A 26,809-nucleotide genomic window follows, 5' to 3' on the forward strand; every position below is an offset into this window, starting at 1 on the left:
ATTACTCTTGAGGTTTGCGAACTCAAGCAACTTTGGGTCTTTTGATATGAATAACTAAGACTTTGGAAACCCATAGTTGGCGAGGAAGCTTTTTCTTCTCTTGAGTACCAATGAACTTGGCCTTCACCTTGCCACTCTTAAGCTTGCTCAACAAGAAGTGATGATTGTTATATTGAGACTTATAGTTAGGAGGCAAGGTAGGAAGAGGACGAGTAGAAATAAGACACTCCCTTGTATGATGTCCAACATATTGGCAATATTGACAATAGGAGCATACTTCCTTGTTGAAGCAATCCTTGAGCTCCGGAGACCTTGGGCAATTCTCTGGTGGCTTGGGGAAGGATCCAAGACCCTTAGTTCCAAAGTGCCTTGCATTATTGAAGAGAATCTCTTTGTGCAAATATTCTCCCCTTGTCACATTGAACATGCACTTGGTCAAGCTCTAGAGCTCCTCCTCAAGTTCCTTTTTCCTATCATGATTAGTCTTGGAAGAACTAGGAACATCATGATTAGTGAAAGATTTGTAAGCCTCCACATGATTTTCACAAGAAGTTGATGCATTGATGTTTTTGGTTTTTAGAGTTTTGAGCTCATCATCAATAGCATCAAAAGAAAACTCAAGTTCTTGATATTTAGAGTTTAGGTTAGCATAGTCAAGCTTAAGTTTCTTGTTGCACGATTCAAGTGACTTATTGAGCACATCTACTTCATCATGTTTTTCAACTAGTTCATTGTTCTTAATAAGTAACTTATCATGATCCTCTCTAAGTTGTTTGCTAGATACAACACATTTTTCATAAGTCTCTACTTCCTCATTGTGTCTAACAAGTAACTCATCATGTGAGGTCTTAAGCTCAACATGCACATTTTTTAAACACTTGAGTTTAGATTTTAGCTTCTTGATCATATCATTGTATTCATCTAGGAGCAACTTAAGATCTCTAGGAGACAAATCATTATCACTATCATCATCACTAGAGCAAGAATTATCGGAGCTCGCCTTGGGGTTACCTCTAGCCATGTGGCACATGGGTGGTGGAGGTAGTGGTGGTTCATCTTCATGGATGGCGATCCCCGCAACGACATTTTTGGAGTCGTCATCATCGTCGTCATCGTCGCTTGAGGTCTCGCCGTCGGTGATCCACTCCCCAAGGAAAGCTTTGATTTGCTCTTTCTTCTTGAAAGATCTCTTCTTCTTGTACTCTTTCTTGTCATAGTCCTTGTGCCTTGGTTGATTGTCCTCTTCTTGCTTCTTATTAGATTCTTGAGGGCAATTATATGAAAGATGACCATATTTGCCACAAACATAGCATATCTTCTTGAGGGCATCTTTGGGCTTTCTTGTGCGGAACTTGTTTTTATTGGGGTCAAAGTTGTACCCCTTCTTGTTCAACCTTGACATTAGCTTTGTGGTCTTCCTCATGAGGAGAGCAAGCTTGGCGTCTTCATCACCTTCTTCATCACTTGAGTCATCAGTAGCTTCACTTGATCTTGATTGAGGTGCCTTGCCCTTGCTCTTCTTCTTTGACTTGTGTTCGCCTTTAGGCTTGAGAGCAAGATTACCTTTGGCTTGTGGAGGTTCAATTTCTCCCACGAGAAACATCTCATGTGACCGGATCCTCCCTACAACATCGCCCACCTTTAGAGTATCAATTTCCTTCTCATAGAGGAGAGATGTGACAATGTTGTATTTTGGCTTGTGAAGTGAATGGAGGATCTTTCGGATGACATCGCTGCTAGACAAAGGAGAAATCTCAAGTGCGTTAATGTCTTCCACAAGCACATTAAGTCTAGAGTACATTTGTTCAACAAGTTCATTAGGAAGCATCTTGAAATCATTGAGTTTTTCTTTTAGAACTCGATACTTCTCTTCAAGAACCTTTTTAGAACCATTATGTATCGTATCAAGCTCAAGCCATATATCGTGAGCGGTAGCCTTGCTACGGACATGAGCAAACACTTCCTCGCTTATGGCCTTAAACAAATAATTTTTAGCTCTACCATTCCACTTAGCTTGTGACTCCGTAGGAGCACCACCAATCGGCTTAGAAGTGACTTCCCAAGCTTCGATGGATTGAGCCTCAATATAACTCTCCATCCGAGCCTTCCAATAGGCGAAGTTGCGCCAATCGAACTTGGGAGGTCCACTACTACCCCCGGGGGCCATTTCTCTATGTTGTTAGACCCTAAAAAGAGAGCCTACGCTCTGATACCAATTGAAAGGATCATGGCCCAAGAAGGGGGGTTGAATTGGGACCTTTTTTATTTCTATTAGTCCTTAACCTATTTCTAGTGTTGCCCAAACCTATATTTCAAAACCTAGTATCTAGAGCACACTAACATGAAGATTCTAGGTAGGTAAGCACACTAACATAGCCATCATCCTAGTTTGAATCACACTTTTTTTAGGGCTAGTTTGAATCACACTAACAAGTAGAGACTAGGCAAGGTAAGCATACTACCAAGAACAAGCTCTAGAAAGTGAAACAAGCAAACAAGAGCAGCAAAGACAACAAGAATAAGTAAATGTTAGAATGAAATAAGCAAGGACAAGAGACAACCGGATTTTTTCACGTGGTGTCGAGGAGTTGACGCTCCCCCCTAATTCACGTTGGAGCACCCACAAAGGGTTGAGCTCCATTGCATCACAAAGAGCAAGTGATCAATAAGAATACCCCTTCTCAATCTCTAGAATGGTGGGCTTCACACTGTGTACAATTCTTCTTCTTGGGGCTCCCACAAACTCCAAGAGCTCACCAATAGCCTTCGATCACCAAGACCGTCTAGGTGCCGTCAAACACCAAGAGTAACAAGTCCTAAGCCTTCACTTGACCATCACTAAATCGGCCCTAAGCTCTAGCACACTTGCAACTCTCTCAAGGGATGAATTCTTGATAAATTTGGTTGATCTCATTGTTTGGATGTCTTCTCTCAGCACAAGGGTGGCCTCAGGTGTTCAAGGGATCCAAAGACAGCTCAAATGACCCGAGGTACCACCTTATATAGGCTAAAGATCACCTAATAACCATTACCAACTTTTCTGGAAAAAGTTAGTAGGCGTTGGATAATCCAACGGTGCTCTGACCAGGGCGTCGGATCATCCGACCCCACTGTGATCTCTACGGTAGCTATTATATTTTAAACCATTTGGTGACATCATTTGTCCGACCAATTAGTTGTCCGACCAATTAGTCCAACTCTATTTGAATGTTGCATCGGATCATCCGGTGCTGAAGCATGGATTTGAATTCCAAGACTGCATCTCTAATCATTACTCCGAAGCTTAGTCCCCCGCTCCTCAAACAAGGCATCGGATCATCCGGCCCTGAAGCATATATTCCATCTCGAGAAAACAGGCTCTCTGGTGAATATTCCGACTAATGCTCCGACGGTTCACTTGACAGCGTCGGATTATCCGGTTGTGAAGTGCATTTTCAACCCTGTGAAACATCTTCTCTGAAGGATACTCCGAGAAATAGTCTGACACAACTTTTCTGGCGTCGGATCATCTGGCTGCTTTGGTCGGATAGTCCGGCGGTAGGGGCGTCGGATAATCTGGTCACACTGTGTTTTTCTGTTTCTGCTTTTCTGATTTGGATTTCAATGGTTCTACGATTCTTCCTTCTTCCAAGTGTTTCTCTGAGTTTCATAGCATGTCTTGAACTGATCTTGAGCAAGTGTGCATAGTTTCTAAGGCCAACTCAAAGATAGTCAAACTACTAACTTTCGAACCCCTCTTTATAGTACGGTCACGAACTAAAAACTATAAAACCTATACTAAATCAAGTGTCATTCATCTCCTTGTGACACTTGAGTCTAGGAAGGTCTTTAATCTTGACGATTTGAGTCCGTGTCGTTGAATATGAATTTTGAAGGGTCTCCTTTCATTTGCGACTTAATGGTTAAACAATTGTTCCTTCAAAACACACGTTAGTCACAATCATTGTCACTAATCATCGAAAACTACCATTTTGCATCCAAGTGCCTAGATGCTTTCAAGTTCAGACATTAGAGTCCAGAAGATGGGATGGCTGCCTTCGCCGTATGGTCCTATGGTTCCGGTGGCTTGTCAAGGCTGCAGAATGCAGTCGGAGGTGGCCGGGCTTCAACGGGACATGCTGGTTAGGCGCCTTTCGATTCTCGTGGTTCAGGGATGTGGACGTTAGGGCATCCTCATCATTGAAAGAGATAGAGCCAGATACCAAGGCGTACGTGCTGGATGAGATACGCAGGATGGTGGCTAACTGCCGGGGTGATGAGGAGAAGCTTAGGACCACCCGAGGAGGGCTGTCGCTACAGCGAATATCAGTGCCTGACCATCTTATTAAGGATAAAATTACCCATAACGAGTTTGATGAGAGCTTCCTCATCTGGAATATTTGCCAGAACTATGTGGTTAGCAACGATTCACTTATAAATTTGGATTCAACAAATCCGTTGCGCCGCCTTCGTGATGCAATCAAACAGATCAACAGCTACATGCAGTACCTTTTCTGGAAAAAACCCCCACATGCTGCCACCCCCCGTGCGCCATAGCCTGAAATTAGATTATTTTTCTGATGTCTACAGGACAGACTATTGGACTAAAGCTCTACATAACGAGATCTACCAGGAGCTGATCAAGGGGGGCTTTACAGAGGTAAAGCTGGAGGCCGTACTTGGTGTGTCGGTTGAGATGCTATGCTACGCGAGCAGCTACTGCAACAGGGAGTCCCGCGGGAGGGAGCTCAGCGACGGATCGGCCGAGTTTGCCACCGTAGGGCTAGTTTGGGAGCTCACATTCCCGGACTTTTCCCGGTGTTTTCCCCGGGCTCACAGCCCACGGGGGAATTGCTCCCGGTCCAAAATTCCTCGGCATTTGGAAGCCCTCCCGCAGGCTGGAATCATATCTATCTTTTGGAAGAAAATTTTCAATCTATCTTCCGATGTATAAGATTCGTGCGATGTTTACGGGTCGTCCGATTCAATCTAGGTTCCACAGCAAATAAGTAACCACAAGTAAAAGACGGACACGTGGGTGCATTGCCGATTCTCTCCCGGCTCATGCGGGCATATAGCGCAGAGTATCCAACGCTCACGTGGTGCAAGATGAGTGGTGGGAGGTGAATACGAATCTAGACACATTCCAAACTTCAATTGATCTTTTCTCTTAAACTATGCAGTCAATTTAAGATTCGATTGAAACATAGTATTCGTTAGAATTAATGTTACAAAATGAGGTCCAATATGTTATTTGTATTTTCTTATATTAGTATTCCAACATTTGAATATAATAGTTCAACATTTTCAATATATCACTCCAACATATATATTATGTGATTTCAACATTTATTTAAAAAATGTTGAATTAGTTTTCCAAAGTGTTGAATTAGTTTTTTTCGGTGTTGAATGAGTTCGGTAAAAATATTGAATCTAGCACTGCAGGTCTGCAGACTGCAGCAACGGAAGTAGAAAAACACATGGAAATATGATAAAGAAAATCAAGCTAGTGTCCGCTGCGCGCTAGTGTGCTCTGCGCTCGTCTGCCATGCGCTGCTGGAGGCGCTTTTTTCATTTTTATATTTAAAAAAACAAAATTTCAAAAATATATGCCGAATAGGGAAATTTTCAAAAATGGGTGCCTGTAATGGGCGACAGGGTGCCTGTCGCCCATCCAGTGGGCGACAGGACCTAAATGTAAAAAAATTACATTTAGGTCCTGGCGCCTAGGGCGCATTAAACTGTGAACTTGTAAAATCGATATAAAATTGTAGAAAAAGCAAAAAAAATACAAACTCAAATGCTCTGGATTCTATGAAACAATATCTACAACTTTTGTTACATAAAGTTTTTCATTTGATCAATGTATCTTACTCTATTTTAATACCAGTTTAATGCACTTTTATTTAAATCTTAAGATCCATCCTTTGGATGCATGTCATCTTTGGCAAGAGTGTTGCATATTGTGAGCATAGGCTTGTACAAAATTGGTAAGCCCAGAAAACATTTCTAGAATAAGTTTTTAAATTAGATCTTGCAATATGTCTAGTTTAAATGAGTTATTTATCCATGCTGCTATACTGAGTATTAGAAGCCATAACTTTTACAGTACTATTATTTTCTTTCTTAAGAGCTATAAAAAAAGTTTGGTAAATTTTAGATAAGCAAAACTAGACCAAATGAATTATTTCAGATTTTTCTAGGTACAAGAACTGTTTTTCTTGATTTTTACATTAATCAAATGAAAAACTTTATGTAACAAAAGTTGTAGATATTATTTCATAGAATCCAGAACAGTTGAGTTTGTATTTTTACAATTTTATATCGATTTTACAAATTCACTGTTTAATGCGCCTTGGGCGCCAGGACCTAAATGTAAATTTTTTTTACATTTAGGTCTTGTCGCCCACTTGATGGGCGAAAGGCACCCTGGGGGGCGACAGGCACCCATTTTTACATATATTTTTAAAATTTTATTTTTAAAATATAAAAATGAAAAAAAGCCTGCTGGAGCCTGCTACTGCTATCTAGTTGGGTCGTGCTGGGCTCCCATATCCATGGGTTGTGATTCATAAACTTTGCCTGGTTGTCTTTGCTAGTTGTGTTGCTGGTCATGATGAATGGATAATTGATTCCACATGTTCATTTCATATCTGCACTAACAGAGATTGGTTCAGTTCCTATGAGCCTTTGCAGAATGCAGACTTTGTGCATATGGGAGATGATAACCCGTGTGAGGGCATCAGCTCTATTCAGATCAAGACCCATGATTGTTGATTCGCATGCTGAAGAATGTGAGACACATATCAGGGATGAAAAGAAATCTAATCTCATTGAGCACACTTGACAAAGAAGAACTCAAATACACTGGTTCAGGTGGAGTTGTAAAGATATCAAAAGGTTCTCTGGCATGTTTGCTGGGTGATCTCAATACTTCAAATTTATATGTCCTCAGAGGTATTACTTTGCATGGTTCTGTTTTTGCTGCTGTTACTAATGCTGAAACTAGTAAGACTGACCTTTGGCATATGCGTCTTGGACATATGAGTGAACTCGGTATGCCAGAATTGATGAAGAGAAACCTTCTGGATGGTTGTATTTTGAGTGGAAAGAAGTTCTGCGAGCATTGTGTCTTTGGTAAGCACAAGAGTGTCAAATTCAATACCTCTTTTTATACCACAAAAGGTACACTTGATTATGTACATGCTGATTTATGAGGTCATTCTCGTAAGCCATCATATGGTGGTGCTCGTTACATGCTAAGCATTATTGATGATTATTCTAGAAAAGTGTGGCCTTACTTTCTGAAAAACAAAGATGATACCTTTGCTGCTTTTACAGAGTGGAAAGTAATGATAGAAAGGCAAACTGAAAATAAAGTCAAAGTGCTTTGGACTGATAATGGTGGAGAATTCTGTTCGGATACTTTTGATGATTATTGCCGGAAGGAAGGCATTGTCAAGCATCACACCATCCCATACACTCCACAACAGAATGGTGTGGCCAAGCGCATGAACAGAACTATCATCTAGAAGGCTCGTTGCATGCTATACAATGCCCACATGAACAAGCATTTTTAGGCAGAGGCTGCTAACACCGCATGCTATTTGATAAACTCCTATTAAGGTATGGTCTGGTACACCTGCAGATTACTCACACTTGAGAGTTTTTGGCTGCACTGCTTATGCTCATATTGATAATGGAAAATTAGAGCCCAGAGCTATTAAATGTCTGTTTCTTGGTTATGGTTCGGGAGTTAAAGGATATAAATTGTGGAATCCTTAAACTAGAAAGACTTTCATGAGCAGGAGTGCTGTTTTCAATGAGTCTGTGATGTTTACTGACAACTTGTCCACAGATGATGTTTTAATTGAAAAAGAGCAGCCACATGTCAGTGTGCAGGTGGGGCTTATGGATGACCAGGAACATGAAGTTGTTTGTAATGATATTCCAGATAATATTCCTGATACTGTTCAGCACTCACCTCCAATTTTACAGCCTGTTTTGCAGCAAGAGGAGGATCTAGATGTACCTATTGCTCATCGTAAATCAAAGAGGAGTTGTGGACCTTCAAAATGTTTAATTGAGGAGTGTAATTTGATTCATTATACTTTGAGTTGTGCTGAACAGGTGGAGGATGCTATTGAGCCAGCAACATACACTGAAGCCATTGATTCTGTTGATAAGGAGAAGTGGATCTCAGCTATGCAGGAGGAGATGCAATCCCTTGAGAAGAATGGCACATGGGAGGTTGTGTGCTTGCCTAAACAAAAGAAGCATGTTCGCTGCAAATGGCTCTTCAAAAGAAAGGAGGATTTATCTCCTAGTGAGCCTCCAAAATTTAAGGCAAGGTTAGTTGCAAAAGGCTTCGATCAAATTTCCGGTGTTAATTATAATGATGTGTTCTCTCCAGTTGTGTAGTATAGTTCAACTCGCACATTCTTTAGTATTGTTGCTATGCATGATCTTGAGCTTGAGCAGTTAGATGTGAAGACTGCATTTTTACATGGAGAGCATGAGGAGAAAATATACATGTATTAGTCAGAAGGATTCATAGTGCCAGGCAAAGAGAATTATGTTTGCAAATTGAAAATGTCCTTGTATGGTTTGAAACAGTCCCCTCGTCAATGGTATAAAAGGTTTGATTCATTTATGTTGTCACATTGGTTTTAAAACATCTGAATGTGATAGCTGTGTATACATTAAGTTTGTTGATGGATCACCTATATACTTGCTGTTATATGTTGATGACATGCTTATTGCTGCCAAGAGCAGTGAAGAAATCACTACATTAAAGAAATTGTTGAGTAATGAGTTCGACATGAAGGATTTTGGTGCTGCTAAGAAAATTCTAGGTATGGAGATTACTAGAGACAAAAAATCCAGTTTATTATTTCTTAGTCAGCATAATTACATTAAGAAGGTTCTTCATCGCTTCAATATACATGATTCAAAACCAGTTAGTACTCCTATTGCACCTCATTTTTAATTGTCAGCCGCTCAGTGTCCTAGTTCTGATGAGGATGTTGAATACATGTCAAAAGTTTCTTATTCTAGTGATGTTGGTTCTTTGATGTATGACATGGTTTGCTTTCACCCAGATTTATCATATGCTATGAGTTTGGTTACCAGATACATGTCTAATCCTGGTAAAGAACACTGAAAGACAGTTCAGTGGATTTTCAGTTATCTCAGAGGAACAACAGATTCTTGTTTGAAGTTTGAGAGAACTAATAAGGGACTTATTGGTTATGTGGATTTAGATTATGCTGCTGATTTGGATAGGCGCATGTCACTCACAAGATATGTGTTTACTATTGGGAGTTGTGCTGTGAGTTGGAAGGTTACTTTGCAGCCTGTTGTTGCTATGTCTACCACTGAAGCAAAATATATGGCTATTGCTAAAGCATACAAGGAGTTAGTTTGGTTAAAAGGTTTATTTGCTGAGCTTTGTGGAGTTAATTATTGCATTGACCTGTTCTGTGGCAGTCAAAGTGTTATATGTCTCACTAAAGATTAAATGTTCCATAAGAGAACTAAGCATATTGATGTCAACTACCATTATATCCGTGATGTGGTCATACAAGGTAAATTAAAGATATGTAAAATTAGTACTCATGATAATCCTGCTAATATGATGACAAAGCCAGTTTCTGTTGCTAAGTTTGAGTTTTGCTCAAGTTTAGTTGGTTTGACAGCTTCCTATGCTCAAGCTGCTTGCAATTAAATATAAGGCGTTGGACCGCTGGTGGAATGTCTTTCTTGTCATGGATCCTTGCCTTGACACTGTCAATTCTTTCAGATGCTTCCACCTCGAGGGAGATGGATACTACAAGAAATCATTTAATTTATGACGAAATAAATTTGTCATAGATTGCTGAAAAAATGTCGCAAAACAGTATCTATGACGATTTCGTGACGATTTTGGATAACGTCATGGAATGAGCGTCACAGATTAAATCGAACGACGTTTTTTGCGTAAACGTCACAGATTAACACGATCTATGACGTTTCTAAACCGTCATGGAACGACCCGAAGCCCACTTAGCCCAACCCAAACCCGGTAACTATGACAAAATAAATGTCACAGATATTGTCACAGATAATACCACGTATTCAACAATCAATAACATGGACTTGACGTGGCATCCAATGTGGCTGCTTGCGTGGCAGCCAATAAGGCTGATGACGTGGTATTTTTTAAGAACAGCTGGCCCACTTGTTATTGGGTCCATTTTGAAACTGAGCCGCTGTGATGGGCCAATTTTCAGCCCACTATAATTCTACTCAGATCTAAAGCCCATTAAATAGCCAATCGTACAAGAGAGAAATTCAACCTATTTATCAGAATAATCAATTCAGCCCACAAGACATACAAAATTTATCATCCAATTTACCAGAATTGTATTTCAAATCTGGAACCTAATTCTCCAGAATTGATCCCACAGTACAAAAAATCAATCCATAGTCTAACTTAAGTTTTAATCTAGCACAAGATCTCAAAACAATAAAAGATTATCTTTGTTCCTTGCATATGATCCTCAGCCTGAAAAGAGCAAATTGTTAAAATGTCAAATACTTTCAGTCGGCAATATTTGCAATAAAAAGATTTGTGAATCCAATGGACTACTATCAAATCATAACAAGTAATAGCTCTAAGTTACTACTAGAATTTAAAGTTTTACGACAAGCAAAATAATTATCTAGAAGCTTGCAGGTGTCCAAAGCTTGTGAGTTTCATGTAGTCCACACCAAAACTGACAATATAGTTTGTGTTACACAAGCTTATACTTATGGTATATTGGATCAGATAAGCAATGTTACATAAGCTTAAATTTTAGGCACGAGCTGTATAGCAAGGAATCCAATTAGCTTATTGAATCTTCTCAAGAGAATACCACAAAATCCAGTACCAGGAGTGGAAACGGCAAGGCAACCCTCACTTGATGCAGTCCATGATTCAGAGTTGCAGCTCCACGATTCAGCTCCTGTGCTCCACTGCACCTACACAGCAAAACTCAAAAAAATCAGAATCACGGTAATAGAGATGAGTAGATCAAAAGTGAGCTAGCCGTCAGGCAACACCAACCAAGCATAAATAATCTGAGCAGACCACCAACTAAATGACATCCTGCAGCTGCTTTACTACTAACAGCAAGAAACAGGAATAGTACTAAAACTAATTGAATAACTAAATGAAGTAACTAGAAGGAACCAAAGTACTATTTCATTAAAAGAAGGAACTGATGGATTAACATTTATCGCTTCCCGGTTCTAATCCAATCAGCTAATTCTAATTCGTACCCTACTTTAGATGTTGTCAATTCACTTGGGAAAGTAGAGCACACGAGGGAGGGAAGGGGGTCCGAACCTTGCATCTCCTGGGCGACCTTGGCAGCGTGGAAGCCTCCTCCATCTCCTTGGAGCAGCGCTTCATCTGGTCGAGTTCCTGCAGCTGCGCACGCGAGCTAGGGTCAGTACCGCCGCTAGGGTTTGGTAAGTGAGGAAGCAGCGGCACCGGCACCAGCAGTGGGTGCTAAACATTGGAGCCGTAGACACGGGCCTGCCACCAGCATGCGCCACCTCCCCAGTATCTCCATCGCCGCACGCAGCCCGCGGCTCTCGGCTTCGCGCAGCGACCTTGCATCCGCGCAGCCGCCCTGCATCCACGCCGCCCCGCCGCGCCGTGCTCGCCCTGGATTCGCGCTGCACCGTGGATACGGGCCGCGCCGCACCTCCCTCGACGTGGATCCGCGCCGCGCTCGCCGTGGATCTATGCCAGGCTCGCCGTGGATCCGCGCCGCCACATCTTCATGCCGCCGCAGCAACCCCGGAGATGCTCGGCGCACAACATCTCGGCTCCCTTCTCTCCAGATGCGGCGGCCGGGAGACAGAGGAGCAAGACGCGGGGAGAAAAGAGGGAGATGAGCTCTTTCCCGGCCAGTGCGGAGCTCGCGCTGCACTCGCCCGGCGGGCGGAGTCCGCCCCGAGCAGATCTGAGGGGAGGCGCGAGTAGCCGACAGTCTGAGGAGAGGGAGCAGCTAGAGCACCGGGACTCGTCCTTTATACCGTGTGAACATGATCGTAACCTTCAGATTGTGGATGGACGGTTATGAATCATTGGGCCGGATAGGGCGACCCAAATAGAGCCCATAACTGTCTTAGATTAGTTTTTTTCCTTTTTTCATTTAAAAAATATCCTTTCCGATCAAGATATCAGCAACTTGACAGTCAACTGATGGAAATGGCAATCAAGGATGGCGAAATTAGAGATAGTGGCAGTGAAGGGAACTTAATAATTTCAATGGCACTTAGGGAAGTCATAGAAATTCCAATGGCACTGAGGGAATTTACAGTGTGATCATTGTAGAAGTAGCTGTATACTATAAAATCAAATAACAAGAAAAAAATGAAAAGTTCGGGTCAAACAAGTACCCCCCATGATCATGAAGATTGGTAACTCCAAAGATGTGAACCAATCAGGCAATAGATCACATGGTATGTTCATCTACAGTTAATTTATAAATGGGGTAGAAGATCTGCCCTTGATTGAAGAGAGATTAGTGGATACAATGAGGCCACGGCCTGTTACAAGCTGAGGATTGATGTTAGTGCCAAGCCACAAAAGGTTCAGATGAACACGGCCTTAAGCCACAAAAGGCCACCTGACCGTTGCATACTTGCATTCTCAGCCCGTTCACACGCAGCAATCGGCCAACCATCGGGGCCGGCCAGCCTTGGCGCCCGCGACCGCGTCGACAGAAAGCTGCACATTCGTTCAAGGCCCCGTGTTAGTGAGCGAACACCGAGCGAGCTCTGCTCCGCTCTAAGCAGAGTCCGCGTGTAAGTGGAGGATGCGCGAGGCGTGTCAGGCCTTTCCCGGCGGCCATGGGGTCGGTTCCCAGGTGGCGGCACGAGCACGCCGGAGCGGCAGTGGCCGGCTGCGCGGCTTCTGCCGAGGAGCAAGGCCACCGGGTTCGGGGATTTTGTTTGGCAGCTCACAGGACTGGCCAGGACAACCATGCCACCCGCTGGCTGGGCCACAGCCACCAGTCATCTGGCGCGCGCGCCGCGGTGCCGTCGTGTTTCCAAAGCAAAAAGCTTCTTCTTGTCGACACAGCAGATGTGGAGAAGGCGCGTCGAGACCACAACCGCTGCTGACCGAAAGCACGACGCCACACCGTCTATCGCCACAACCCAAGGCCGTTCCCGTCGTGGCACTGGGGGCCCAAAAAACAGCTTCCTTATTATTCAAGCTCGCAGAATAGACATACTAACTCTGTTCTAAATGATTGGTCATTTTAACTTTTCTATAAGTACATAATATTTTTTTATGCATCTAGATATGTGTTATGTCTAGATGCATAACAAAATCTATGTATCTAGAAAATCAAAACAACTAATAATTTGGGACGGAGAAAGTACTAATTAATGACAAATAAAGCACAATAGATGGAAATATAAGATAAAATCAAGCCTAGAGGTGGTAACCAGCACTGCATGGTACTCGTGGTACATAGGAGATAAGTTTTGATAAACTTAAATTTTGCTTGATTACTGATGAGTTCTCGCTAAATGTTCAAATTCAAAGCCCAGAGGTCGCTTGAAACCTAGAGAGCATAGCATCAATGACGCAAATTCAAAGGTTTACTATGCGGAGTTTACTCAAAATTCAAATTAATATCAGTACTTTACTCTGGTTTGCTGTAGAACAACATTTCATTAGATATGTGAAGGCATGAACAAACTAAAGCGTAAAACCACCAGAACAGGGGAACACTGTTGCCATGGCGTCTGAATCATTTTGTCCGAAACAAGCAAGTTCCACTCAAGATATAGGGCCACATGTACAGTCTACAAAAAGGATAAGGATATGACAGAATCTCTGTCGATAAATGTCGGAGTTGGCGTTCAAATGACCAGCTGCATGTTATTTGCGCCTGAAGTTATATGGCACTCTATTCCTTTTCACTCCGTCGTCACGTCTGACGGGATGTACAAGATTTTTCGCTCCATGGATAGTTGAAAATCAGATTTCAGTGACCAGAAAGGTATTTTTGCCAAACACTGCTGCACAAAAGAGTTTCTAGGGCTGGTCAAAAGGGCTTTTTAGGGCAGGATTTTACGCTCGGGGTAATGCAATCGCTGCTACAAATAATATTGCTGGAGTTTCAGTACTTTCCAGGATGTTTTTGAAATTTGCCGCACTAAAAATGTTTGAAAAGAATGTAAGAAATTCAAATACATGCACCGTGGGTCTGTGCAAGTGGGTAAACCAGAGAAAGAATGCCAAAAACAGCAATGGTAGAGAGTTATTCGTAAATCATAACAAACATGGTATCAAATTGACATATATAAGTAAGAACGCTCTCACAGCTTCCTTATTATTCAAGCTCCGATCCATAAAACAGATATACATATACTAAGGCACACATAAAGCACAATACATGGAAATATAAAATAAAATCAAGCCGAGGGGTGGGTGGTAACCGGCACTGCATGGTAATCATGGTAGAAAAGGCGGATCAAGTTCAGCCTGTGTGGCGGCGTTGGTGTTGGGGTCGGTGATGAGGAGTGGCTTGTATTTCAGCTGCTACTGCTTGCTGTGGGCTGGAGAAGAGGAATACATGGAATTAACGCACAAGCACAATAATACATGAAAATAATATAAAATAAAATCAAGCCTAGGGGTGGTAATTAACCGGCACTGCGTGGTATTCGTGCGTGGTAGATAGGAGACAAAGAAAGTTTTTGACAAACTTAAAATTTGCTTGATTACCGATTAGTTCTTGAGGCATGGAAGAGGGCAGCCCTTACAAGCCACACGATGGTGGCGAACTCGCCCGTCCCGTTTTTGAGCTCCGTGGTGTGGGACATCCGGTTGCAGTAGCTGGCCGCGTAGCACAACATCTCCACCCACACCCCAAGTACGGCCTCCAGCTTTGACAGATCCGTAAAGTCCCCACGGTTCAGCGCCTTGTGGATCCGCCTATTTGTATCTGTGAATTCTAATGGCACTTGCATCCCATGGCGCACAGGGGGTGGCAGCATGTCGGGTTTTTTCCTGAAGAGGTACCCCATGTATTCGGAGATCTGTATGATTGCATCACGAAGGGGGCACAACGGATTTGCTTCATCCAATGATTCAAAGGGCTCAACGAATCTTCTGCTGACTGAGGTCCAGATGAAGATGCTCTCATCAAACTCGTTATGGATAATGTTATTCTGAACAAGTTCTTGTTCTTGTCGATTAGGCACTGGTAGTCGCTGTAGCGACAGCCCACCTCGGCTGGTCCTAAGCATCTCCTCGTTGCCCTGGCAATCAGCCACCATCCTGCGTATCCCATCCAGCACGTATGCCTTGGTTTTTGGCTTTATCTCTTCCCATGATAACCCATCCCTGGACCAAGGTAATCGGCCGGCGACTTCCCTGTATGTCCCGATGAAGCCCGGCCACCTCCGACTGCAGTCTGCCGCCTTGACAAGCCGCCGGAACAAGAGGATCATACGGCGAAGGCCATTCCATCTTCTGTTGTCCAATATCTGAACTGTCCATGTCGACCCTGCCGCCTTGAGCAAGGACGCGGTCTCCAGGATGAAGGCTCCAGCTAGCAAGGTGAACGTCACTCCAGCATCGAACCCGCCGCCTCCATAGTTTGTGCTGCTCACAAAATGGAACACCAGCAGCGTGCCTGTGACCACCGTGGCGACCCACGAGAAGGCACGGATGAGGCACCCCAGCCATGTATGGATCGATGGCGACTTGGTGTACAACATGTCATGGATCAAGGACAGCTGCAGCTCGACCAGCTTGTACAGTGTGTCGTTGTCATGATGGTGGGCCATGATGACGCTTCTCTGGTATGTAGCAAGCTCGGCTTTGTCATCGATGAATTGACCCATGCTGAATTTGAGCATGCGGTGTGCTAGTTTCAGTGCCTCCTCTTGCTGCATTGGGCCCGGCGGGCTGGTGTAAATCCCCTCTGCTGCTGGCGGAGCAAGCCGGCCGACGAGGCCGAAGACATTTCTCATGTCCGCCGAGAACCAGAGCACATAGATTCTCTCGACGAACTTGACGAACCCAAGGAATGCCATCAAGCCAGCAGCAGCGCTCAGCTGCTTGTTGCTTCCTCGGTGCACGGGGGTGACGTATAACACCCCGGCTGTTTGCACCACCAGCGTCAGCAGGTGGCGCTTCCAAAGCCGGTTGTCCTCGGGGGCCAGCGCGGTGATGGTGTCCTGGCCGCCGAGGTGCACCAGCAGGAGTGCCGCCCACAGGGCCATGAGCTGCCTGTGTTCGCTGGACGGGCTGCTGCTGATAGCCATGTGCCCGAGGACATAGAGCGCCGTCTTGTCGGCCAGCTGGTACGACAGCCACAAGAGCTTGCTCAGCAACCTTGCAAGGTGCCTCCACTTCCCCGGCCAACTGTGCCGTCGCGCGATGGGGATGGCGAACAGTACCAGCTGAAACAGAAGGCTAAACAGGACCATGACTTGGATCCCGTTTAGCCACAAGAGCTTGCTCAGCAACCTTGCAAGGTGCTTCCACTTCCCCAGCCAACTGTGCCGTCGCGCGATGGGGATGGCGAACAGTACCAGCTGAAACAGAAGGCTAAACAGGACCATGACTTGAATCCCGTTTTTGGTCCACCATTTCACGACTCCCATGATTGATCTCACAATGCACAGCTGACACGACATGCATGCGCAAGGATCAGTTAAAATATAGTTCACTAAATGTTCATGTACATACGTCGAATCTAATTCAACAATAATCACTATAAGAAACTTGTTAATCTGTGACGCTCAATCCATGACGATATCCTGAAAACCATCACAGATCTACTTAGAATCCGAATGGCATGTCTACCATCTAAGTTACAAGAAAGTGATTATCTGCTACAAATAAATAAGCGATTATGTGGTACTCCCTCTATATCAAATGTAAGTCATTCTAGCTTTCTTGAAGAGTCAAATTATTTTTATATTTGACCAAAATTATAGAAAATATTAAAGATTTATATCACCAAATAGATATACTATGAAAGTATATATTTAGTGAAGAATCTAATAATGTTTATTTTGTATCATAAATGCTAGTACTTTATTGTATATACTTGATCAAACTTAAAATACTTTGACTCTCAAAAAAAGTTGGAATTACCTACAATTTAGAATGGAGGGAGCACAAGTGAATCATTAGGGAAAATTAGTGTCTTTTTAACTCCTGGCATTTAGTTTATTTTGGAGAATCTCTTCATGAAAAATCTGAACCGCTTGATTAGTTGAAACAACGTAACATCACTAAAGAAAATGTATCTAATTTTCAAAAATTTCACTACAAGAAGAAAGACACATAAAAGTGACGTGAACTTGACCAACGTCACTAACGAGTCGTTAGTAATAACTTTTGATGTGATATTTAGCTATTTGACATTCTTACTAGTGGTATTCCATTTAATATCAGTTTCATAATTTTTCAACAGAATTGGTACTGAAAGAGAGAAATTGTCTATGTTTCTTTATGAATTTGTCCGATGTGGCTAGTAATAACACTCCTGTGCTAGAGTGGATTGGCAACAGAAAAAGACTATGCTGCACTTTTCTTATTCTCTACGCCCAGTGCTAGTCTGCATTCTCTTTACTCTCAATATCTCCGACCAGGACCCATCAATCCTATCCCACTTCCACCACCATTTGACCCATCTTGACCAGATCAATATGTGAGCTGGGCTCGGACCAAAATTTCTGATCCACCATAGAAATCGGACCAGGCATGGGCCCATTTTTTTACCTCAAAGACCCAAAAAGAGCCCTACATAGCCCAAAGAGTTTTCTGTTAAAAGAGAAACTTGCAATTGAGTAGTTGTGGGTTCAATTGTTCATGGATGATCTGCAATCCGCAACCCGCAACTATTCATATGCAAATTTCTCCTTTTTGTTTCTTCTTGCACAAATTTTGTTCAACCTCAAACTTTGCATGACGGTAGATATTGCATGATCTATCCATTCATATTTTTGGATAAATTTTTTATGCACAAATTTAGAAGTAATTAAATTTGGTAATATTGTAACACCCAAAGGGATGGTAGCACCAGATACGTTCTCTTCATTCTCAACGGGGCCATCACTTCTCAGTCTGAGAGGGCACGACCCATCACCGTGTGATGTTCTCATTTTCTCCCTCAGAATATTGAGGTAGGAGTGAGCATAACTAATCAAGACCGAGAAACCAAACTGAAATGATTGATTTCGGTCATAAATTCAGTTTTAGGGTTTAACTAATAGATTAAGTCTGGTTATTTTTGTTTATAACCTCAATTAACCAGAGATAAAAAAACAAATATATCAAATTACGCTAATAGATAAACCTTACAACCCAGCCCAACAACACCTCCAAACCCTATTATACAACACACCCTCTTCGAGTGCTATTCAATACCGGGAGTACTGAAATGGACCGAAGTGTCATGTAGGGATCAATAACTCAGATCTAGTGTTAATTTGAGGAATCTGTACTTTCAGGGGCTAATGAAGGAATTACATAGTTTACCGGTGTCAAATAGCTTAGAGAATATTTTTTTACCTATTACCAAGTCTACAGTGACACGTTTTGGTTGCTGCCTGTAAGTTTTTACTCAGCCAATAATTTATCTAGCCGCCTTTTTTCCATTTTGAAATTGCAAAAGGCTACCTAGATCCATGTATTCCACGCAACACTGCGCCCTAGCGTGGCATATGTTGATCCCACAGTTTATACCCATTCCAAATTTTACTTTGATTGTCATGCATGTACAAGTGTATGAGAGCCTGTTAGGATTGATCTCAGCCAGCCCGGTCCAACGACCAAGCCGGGACCTGATCTTGCACGCCCTGATTGGGGGCGCACAAACCAACCCTGGTTGGTGGCTCCGTCACGCAGCGCTATAAAGAGCACGTAGGGGCCGGGGGTGCGACGTACGAGGTTCGCCGCTGCCCACACTTTCCCCACCGACAACCCTAGAACCTATCTAATCTTGGGGGCGCTGAGGTGATGGGAAGTCCGCCGCCCCCTCACCGTGGCACCGTCGTCCTCTCCCTCGACCTCACTGTCCACGCCACAGCGTCCATGACTCTGGACGACCACCTCGCCGCTGCCACTTCGATCTCCATCACCATGGCATCTAGCTACCTCTCCACCAAGCACGATGGTGATTCTCTCTCTCTCTGGGGTATATACTCGTATAATCCATGTAGATACTCTCCTACATGGCTATTGTGAGATAACTTCTTCACTTGATCTGTTCATACACTAGTTGTTTTGTAACCAATAAATTAATGCTGCTGGTACGGTAGTGGGACCAAAAGGCATGTATCTTACCACCTACAAGAAGGATACCATATATAAAACAATCCTGGATGAAAGGATCGATTGATCATATCGAAATCTATGGGCTCAATCTGTTGGTGATATGCCCAAGAGCCCATCATCACAATACGGTTTAAAGGCCCAAGAGGATATTGATCCAAGATGGATTAGGGTTACTAATGGGCATATGAGATAGAAGCCCATTAGTACGCCCTATATATACGAGGGAGGGGCTAGGGGGGCGAGACCCCGGTGAGCCGCACCACCTCCTAGCCGCTGCCCCTCCCTCTCTCTCTCGGCCGCCGCCCATGCCGTGCGTGCGGTGCTAGCACACCGACGCCCGGCGTTTCATCCCCATACGTGTGGACTCCGTGGAGGCGCTGCTGTGACTGTTGCGCTGATCGGTTGTTGGGATCAAGTACGAGGAGCTCGGTTCGTGGGACGTGATCGACTACTTCCTCTACATTGACGCGCGACTTCTTCCGCTGCGCTGCACGTCTAGTGGTAACGATCTATGATCTTCTACTCGCAAGCATCTTGGGTATATGCGGTAGTGATGCTAGCGTAGCCTACCCGTTTGCCTACACAATCAAGATGAAAGGTAGCATGCACAACATTTTTCTTGCCACAAGTTAAGCCCACGAATACTTTGACATATTAACTATTATTTCGGGGCAAATAAAATATATATACCAAGCTAGAAACTGATCAAGTAATTCGTGAGAAGCTAGCGGCCAATGTACATACCTGTCTCCTGCGGCAAGCCTGCGACCACAATGCAAGTTGTATATCCACCAGAGAACTGGAGTACGAACTGATCGAGATGCAGCTAGCCGATGGGGATTATAAGGGCCACCCATCCGTCTAAGCTACCTGCGACTAAAACTACCAGCGCAACGCTTTGTAATATTTTAGGTCCTCCTTTTCCTGGAGCGCTTATAAAAAAGTACAGAAATGTTAGGCTTTGTAAGAAAGAAATTAAGAACAGCTCAACAGCCAGGTAAATTAATTAAGCTGTCTGGACGGAGGTCAAAATAAATAGCGCCCATAAAGTTGACGGTGCTCTTTTGGCCAGGCACAAGGCATGCACTAGCCGATCGAGTACAACGTGCACATGGCCGGCCATTCGCTTTGAGCTGTTGCCTGCCCCCCACCCACACCAATATAATGCTTCCTCCCTCCTCTTCTCTGTCTCTACGCACATAAAAAGTTTGGCCGCCCTGCTATCCTGGCCTGGTGATGTGCCCAACACGAGCCCATCATCACTGTAGCGATCTATCACATCTACTAAGATTCAGCCGATGCTAGCTCTTGGTAGGGAACGAGCAAGGACCGCCGTTGCTTTCTCGCTGTAGCGGCTTCCTAAGCACTACTTTGGTAGAACACGTCGTACGTCTAACTTGTTTTTGCAGGGTGTGATGTGAATGGTATGGCCTCAATGTCATGTGATGATGTATGTGATGATTTGTGCGGTCTGCGTGTCGCAAGTTAACACAACCGGGTTGAGGTTGCACCATTATTGTATAACGACCTGCGTGTCGACTTATGATGTTTGAATCCTCATGTAATTATTTCACTAGCTATTAGATGTAGTAGCTTAGTATCTTTTCATAGAGGCTTCAATCATGATGGCGATGATGATCACACAAGACAGGACGGATGGCAATGGAGGTCACCTTAGAGCCATGGCGATGGAGCCCATTGTGATGCAAGAGGCCATACTATTCACAATATAATATGATTATATGCCTGTGATGTTTATTTTTCTGTCATACTATTCTTTCATGCTTTTACATATGGTGGATATTTTAATCATGATAGAATAGCTTCCCTCAAAAAAAGGTTGAGTTTTTGATGACTTTTACCAATAGCTGCACCTATAAATTTTGATCGTTGTGTGGTAGGTTTACCAAAGTAGAGTACCATCAGCTATCACTTTTGTATAGGGTGGATGTCGGACATTCACAAGCATAGTATTGGTTTACTCAACAAAGCTATCAAAACAGTTTTGGGCTTTAAGGCATAGGGTTGGGGCCGAGGCATTGGATGCCACCCAACAAACAAGAGTCGCATAGAGATGTGATTAGTAATTTGTTGCTTACCTGTATCACTACTTTTCTAGCCGTGATGCTAAAGCTCACTAGGGTTTTAGTGATTATGGATCTTGAACCACTATATGTCATTAGAGGGAAGATGACTTTGATATAGTAGGTTGTCTTTCGTTAAATTAGTTAATGAAAGTCTTTACATAAATTTAGTGCTGAAATCTTGCTTTACTTTAATGTTGTAGATCATGTCTGCCAGTAACAATTCCGCTTTCAATTTGCGTTCTGTTCTTGAGAAAGAAAAGTTGAATGGAACAAACTTTATTGATTGGTACCGCAACCTGAGAATTGTTCTCAGACAAGAGAAAAAGGAGTATGTTCTTGAGCAGCCATATCCTGATGATCTCCCTGACAATGCAACTGCTGCTGATCGCAGAGCTTATGAGAAGCACTACAATGACTCACTTGATGTCAGCTATCTGATGCTCGTCACCATGTCCCCTGATCTGCAAAAGCAGTATGAGCATGCGGATGCTCACACCATGATCGAGGGGCTGCGTGGGATGTTTCAGAACCAAGCCAGGATTGAGAGGTTCAATATCTCAAAGTCCTTGTTTGCGTGCAAGCTGCCAGAAGGTAGCCCAGTCAGTCCTCATGTGATCAAAATGATTTGTTACATTGAGACTTTGGACAGACTTGGTTCTGAACTTCACCAAGACTTGGCTACTGATGTTATTCTCCAGTCGCTCCCGGCAAGCTATGAGCCTTTTATCATGAACTTTCAAATGAATGGCTTGGATAAAACATTGAGTGAGTTGCATGGGATGCTAAAGATAGCAGAGGAGAGCATTAAGAAGAATCCCAATCATGTGATGATGATTCAGAAGGGGAACAAAAAGAGGAAGCGTTGGACGCCTCCTAATCCCAAAGGTAAAGGCAAGGAAAAGAGTTCCAGTGGTGAGTCCTCGGGCTCTAAGCTAAAGCCAGCACCTAAGACCAAATCTGGCCCTACTTCTGAGGATGAATGCTTCCACTGTCATGAAAAGGGACATTGGTCTAGGAACTGCAAAAAGTACTTGGAAGAAAAGAAGAAGAAGAAGGGAACTGAGACTTCCACTTCAGGTATAAATATTATAGAAATTAATATTGCATTATCTTCCAGTGAATCATGGGTATTTGATATTGGATCGATGATTCATACTTGCAAATCGTTGCAGGGTCTAAGTGAGACTAGAAGATTTGCAAGAGGCGAGTTGGACGTTCGTGTCGGCAATGGCGCAAATGTTGCGGTGTTGGTGGTCGGCACCTACCACTTGTCTCTACCCTCCGGATTAGTTTTGGAATTAAATAATTATTATTGCATTCCTGCTTTGAGCAAGAACATTATTTCTTCTTCATGTTTGGAAGAAGTTGATGATTTTAAGATTGTAATAAAGAACAAACATTGTTCTATTTTTTGCAATGGTATTTTTTATGCTCATTGTCCATTGGTGAATGGATTATATGTTCTTGATCTTGAGAATAAATCGGTCTGTAACATTAATACTAAGAGGCTTAGACCAAATGATTTGAATCCCACTTTTATTTGGCATTGTCGCTTATGTCACATAAATGAGAAGCGCATTGAACAACTCGATAAAAATGGATTGTTAAGCTCATTTGATTTTGAATCATTTGACACATGTGAGTCTTGTTTGCTTGGAAAGATGACCAAAGCGCCTTTCACTGGTCATAGTGAGAGGGCGAGTGACTTGTTGGGACTTGTACATACCGATGTATGTGGACCAATGAGCTCAATAGCCAGAGGTGGTTTTCAGTACTTCATTACTTTCACTGATGACTTTAGTAGATATGGCTATATCTACTTAATGAGACACAAGTCTGAATCATTTGAAAAGTTCAAAGAATTTCAAAATGAAATACAAAATCAATTAGGCAAGACAATTAAATTTATGCGATCTGATCGTGGAGGAGAATATTTGAGCCTTGAATTTGGTGATCATTTGAAGCAATGTTGAATTATTCCGCAGCTAACTCCGCCCGGAATGCCTCAATGGAATGGGGTATCCGAACGGAGGAACCGAACCTTGTTGGACATGGTTAGGTCCATGATGAGCCAAGCTGATCTTCCATTGTCATTTTGGGGTTATGCTCTTGAAACTGCTGCGTTCACACTGAATAGGGTTCCAAGTAAGTCTGTTGAGAAGACACCATATGAGATATGGACTGGGAAGCGTCCCGGATTATCTTTTCTCAAAGTTTGGGGATGTGAGGCTTATGTCAAACGTTTGATGTCAGATAAGCTCACTCCAAAGTCAGACAAATGCTTCTTTGTGGGGTATCCTAGGGAAACCAAAGGATATTATTTTTACAATAAGGCGGAAGGCAAAGTGTTTGTCGCTCGCAATAGTGTTTTCTTAGAAAAGGAGTTTCTCTCAAAAGGATTTAGTGGGAGCAAGGTGCAACTTGAAGAAATTCAGGAAACACCCGAAACTATTTCAGCAACCACTGAACATCCACGGGATGTGCAAGATGTTGCACAATCCGTAGTTGAGGCACCAGCCCCACGAAAGTCTATAAGGGCACGTCGCGCTACTGACAAGCTCAACCTCCTTATTACGGAGGAGCGCCACATACTATTGATGGAAAATGGTGAGCCCTTGACCTACAAAGAAGCAATGATGGGACCCGACTCCGACAAATGGCTTGAAGCCATGGAATCCGAATTAAAATCCATGCATGATAATCAAGTTTGGAACTTGGTCGATCAAATTGACAGTATAAGACCTGTCGACTGTAAGTGGATTTTTAAGAAAAAATTAGACATGGATGGAAATGTTCACATCTATAAGGCACGATTGGTGGCGAAAGGTTTCCGACAAATTCAAGGTGTTGACTATGAAGAAACTTTTTCGCCCGTCGCAATGCTAAAGTCTGTTCGGATTCTCCTAGCAATTGCCGCATATTATGACTATGAGATATGGCAAATGGATGTCAAAACCGCTTTCCTTAATGGACATCTAAGTGAGGATGTGTATATGACACAGCCTGAAGGTTTTGTCGATCCTAAAAATGCTGGAAAAATATGTAAGCTTCAGAGGTCCATCTATGGATTGAAGCAAGCATCTCGGAGTTGGAATATTCATTTTGATGAAGTGGTCAAAGGGTTTGGCTTCATCAAGAATGAAGATGAGCCTTGTGTTTACAAAAAGGCTAGTGGGAGCGCACTTGTGTTTTTTGGTCCTATATATGGATGACATATTACTGATCGAAAATGATATTTCAATGCTTGAAGCCGTTAAAACCTCATTGAAAAGGAGTTTTTTGATGAAGGATTTAGGAGAGGCGGCTTACATTCTGGGTATTAGGATCTATAGAGATAGATCAAAAAGGCTAATTGGATTAAGCCAAGATACGTACATTGACAAGATATTGAATCGGTTCAATATGCAAGATTCCAAAAAAGGTTTCTTGCCAATGTCACATGGCATTACTCTAAGCAAGAGTCAGTGTGCTACGACACCTGATGAGCAAAAGAGGACGAGTACGATTCCTTATGCTTCAGCCATAGGGTCGATCATGTATGCTATGCTTTGCACGCGCCCAGATGTTTCCTTTGCTCTAAGTGTTACGAGCAGGTATCAGTCAGATTTCGGTGAAGCTCACTGGACAATTGTAAAGAGTATCCTTAAGTACTTAAGAAGAACTAAGGATATGTTCCTAATATTTGGAGGCGAAGATGAGCTCCTTGTAAAGGGTTACACCGATGCTAGTTTTCAAACAGACAAAGATGACTCCAAATCGCAATCCGGTTTTGTTTTCTGCCTCAATGGTGGGGCAGTGAGCTGGAAGAGTTCCAAGTAAGATACGGTGGCTGATTCGACGACAGAGGCCGAGTATATTGCAGCTTCCGAAGCTGCAAAAGAAGCTGTTTGGATCAGAAAGTTTATTTCTAACTTGGGTGTTGTTCCTAGTGCGTCCAGTCCAGTGGACCTCTATTGTGATAATAGTGGTGCCGTTGCACTAGCAAAGGAGCCTAGAACAACTAAAAAGTCCAGACATATACAGCGGAAGTATCACCTCATCCGTAACTTTGTTGAGAGAGGTGATGTGAAGGTTTGCAAGGTGCACACGGATTCAAACGTTGCTGATCCGTTGACGAAGCCTCTCCCACAACCAAAGCATGAGGCGCACATGAGATCTATGGGTATTAGATACTTACATCAGTATTTCTAGTGTGCGTGGGAGATTTTTTGGGTCATGAGTATGTTTATGTAATGATAAATAATTTTTATTTATTCCATGGATGATTATTTTTTACATTGATTATAAGATATGTGACTTGTTCGTGAAACTCTTTGTTGACAATGATATGATTCTAAATTATCCCTAGTTTATGTCGTTGTGTGGGACAACAACGACGTTGAGACTAGCACATGCATTAATTGATGATCATGTTTCACGGATCATGGATATGGAGATATCGGATTAATGATGTTGACACATGTTGATGAACATGGTGTTGGATTGACCCACTCCAAGACAATGTTGGGATTGTTATTTTGTATGTGCCATCAGTTGTTCTTGAGTGTTATACCTACTGGATCCTTAGACCTGAGATCGCCATTGTTTCTCACTGTGTGTAGTGGTGCATCTTGGGGCTGCTAAATGCTACTCTGTAACTGGGTAGTTACAAAAGTAGCTTACATGTGTGTCATGAAACATGGAATGTGATGTGAGCGGATCAAGATGGAATTTGCCCCTCCTAGATAACGGGAGAGATATCTCTGGGCCCCCTCGAGATAGTTGGATTTGAAAGTGCATGGCCATGCCAAAGTGATTAAAGAGTTAATCATGATGACTAAAGGTTAGTTATGAATAGAATCCACTATTAGATCGAGAGAATGGTCGAGCTATCACAAAGGTGGCACGCATCTCGCTTTGAGCTTGACTGGTATCGTGTGGCAAAGGCATCGGTGTATGAGTATATCTAAGGTTCGGCCGATATGATCTTTATGTGTATTTGTGAGTCACTATGCCCTGCTAGGTGCCGCTATTGACTTGATATTCGGAAATGATTTCCGATCACGACCACCTACACATAAACCTAACGGGTCACACACTTAAGGGGTTTGGAATGTTGGAAAGCTTGCCTGTATGATTGTCTCTAGTGCAAGTGGGAGATTGTTGGTGATATGCCCAAGAGCCCATCATCACAATACGGTTTAAAGGCCAAAGAGGATATTGATCCAAGAGGGATTATGGTTACTAATGGGCCTATGAGATAGAAGCCCATTAGTACGCCCTATATATACGAGGGAGGGGCTAGGGGGCGAGACCCCGGTGAGCCGCACCACCTCCTAGCCGCTGCCCCTCCCTCTCTCTCGGCCGCCGCCCATGCCGTGCGTGCGGTGCTAGCACACCGACGCCCGGCGTT

At 43.1% G+C, this 26,809-nt stretch overlaps 2 protein-coding genes across 2 annotated transcripts in view; both read right to left on the reverse strand.

The window, feature by feature from the left end:
* Positions 1-442: 442 nt before the first annotated feature.
* On the reverse strand, positions 443-2,167 carry LOC120677896. The gene has a single exon (XM_039959088.1). It carries the CDS (start codon positions 2,165-2,167, stop codon positions 443-445), a length of 1,725 nt encoding a protein of 574 aa, XP_039815022.1.
* A 12,587-nt stretch (positions 2,168-14,754) lies between these two features.
* Positions 14,755-26,809, reverse strand: part of LOC120677898 — a 29,694-nt gene continuing 17,639 nt past the window's right edge. Inside the window, exon 3 of the mRNA XM_039959089.1 lies at positions 14,755-16,578. Within this exon, the coding sequence (XP_039815023.1) occupies positions 14,755-16,578 (1,824 nt within the window). The remainder of the gene's footprint in view (positions 16,579-26,809) is intronic.

The sequence above is a fragment of the Panicum virgatum genome, chromosome 6N (assembly GCF_016808335.1).
Source record: "Panicum virgatum strain AP13 chromosome 6N, P.virgatum_v5, whole genome shotgun sequence".
NCBI lineage: Eukaryota > Viridiplantae > Streptophyta > Magnoliopsida > Poales > Poaceae > Panicum > Panicum virgatum.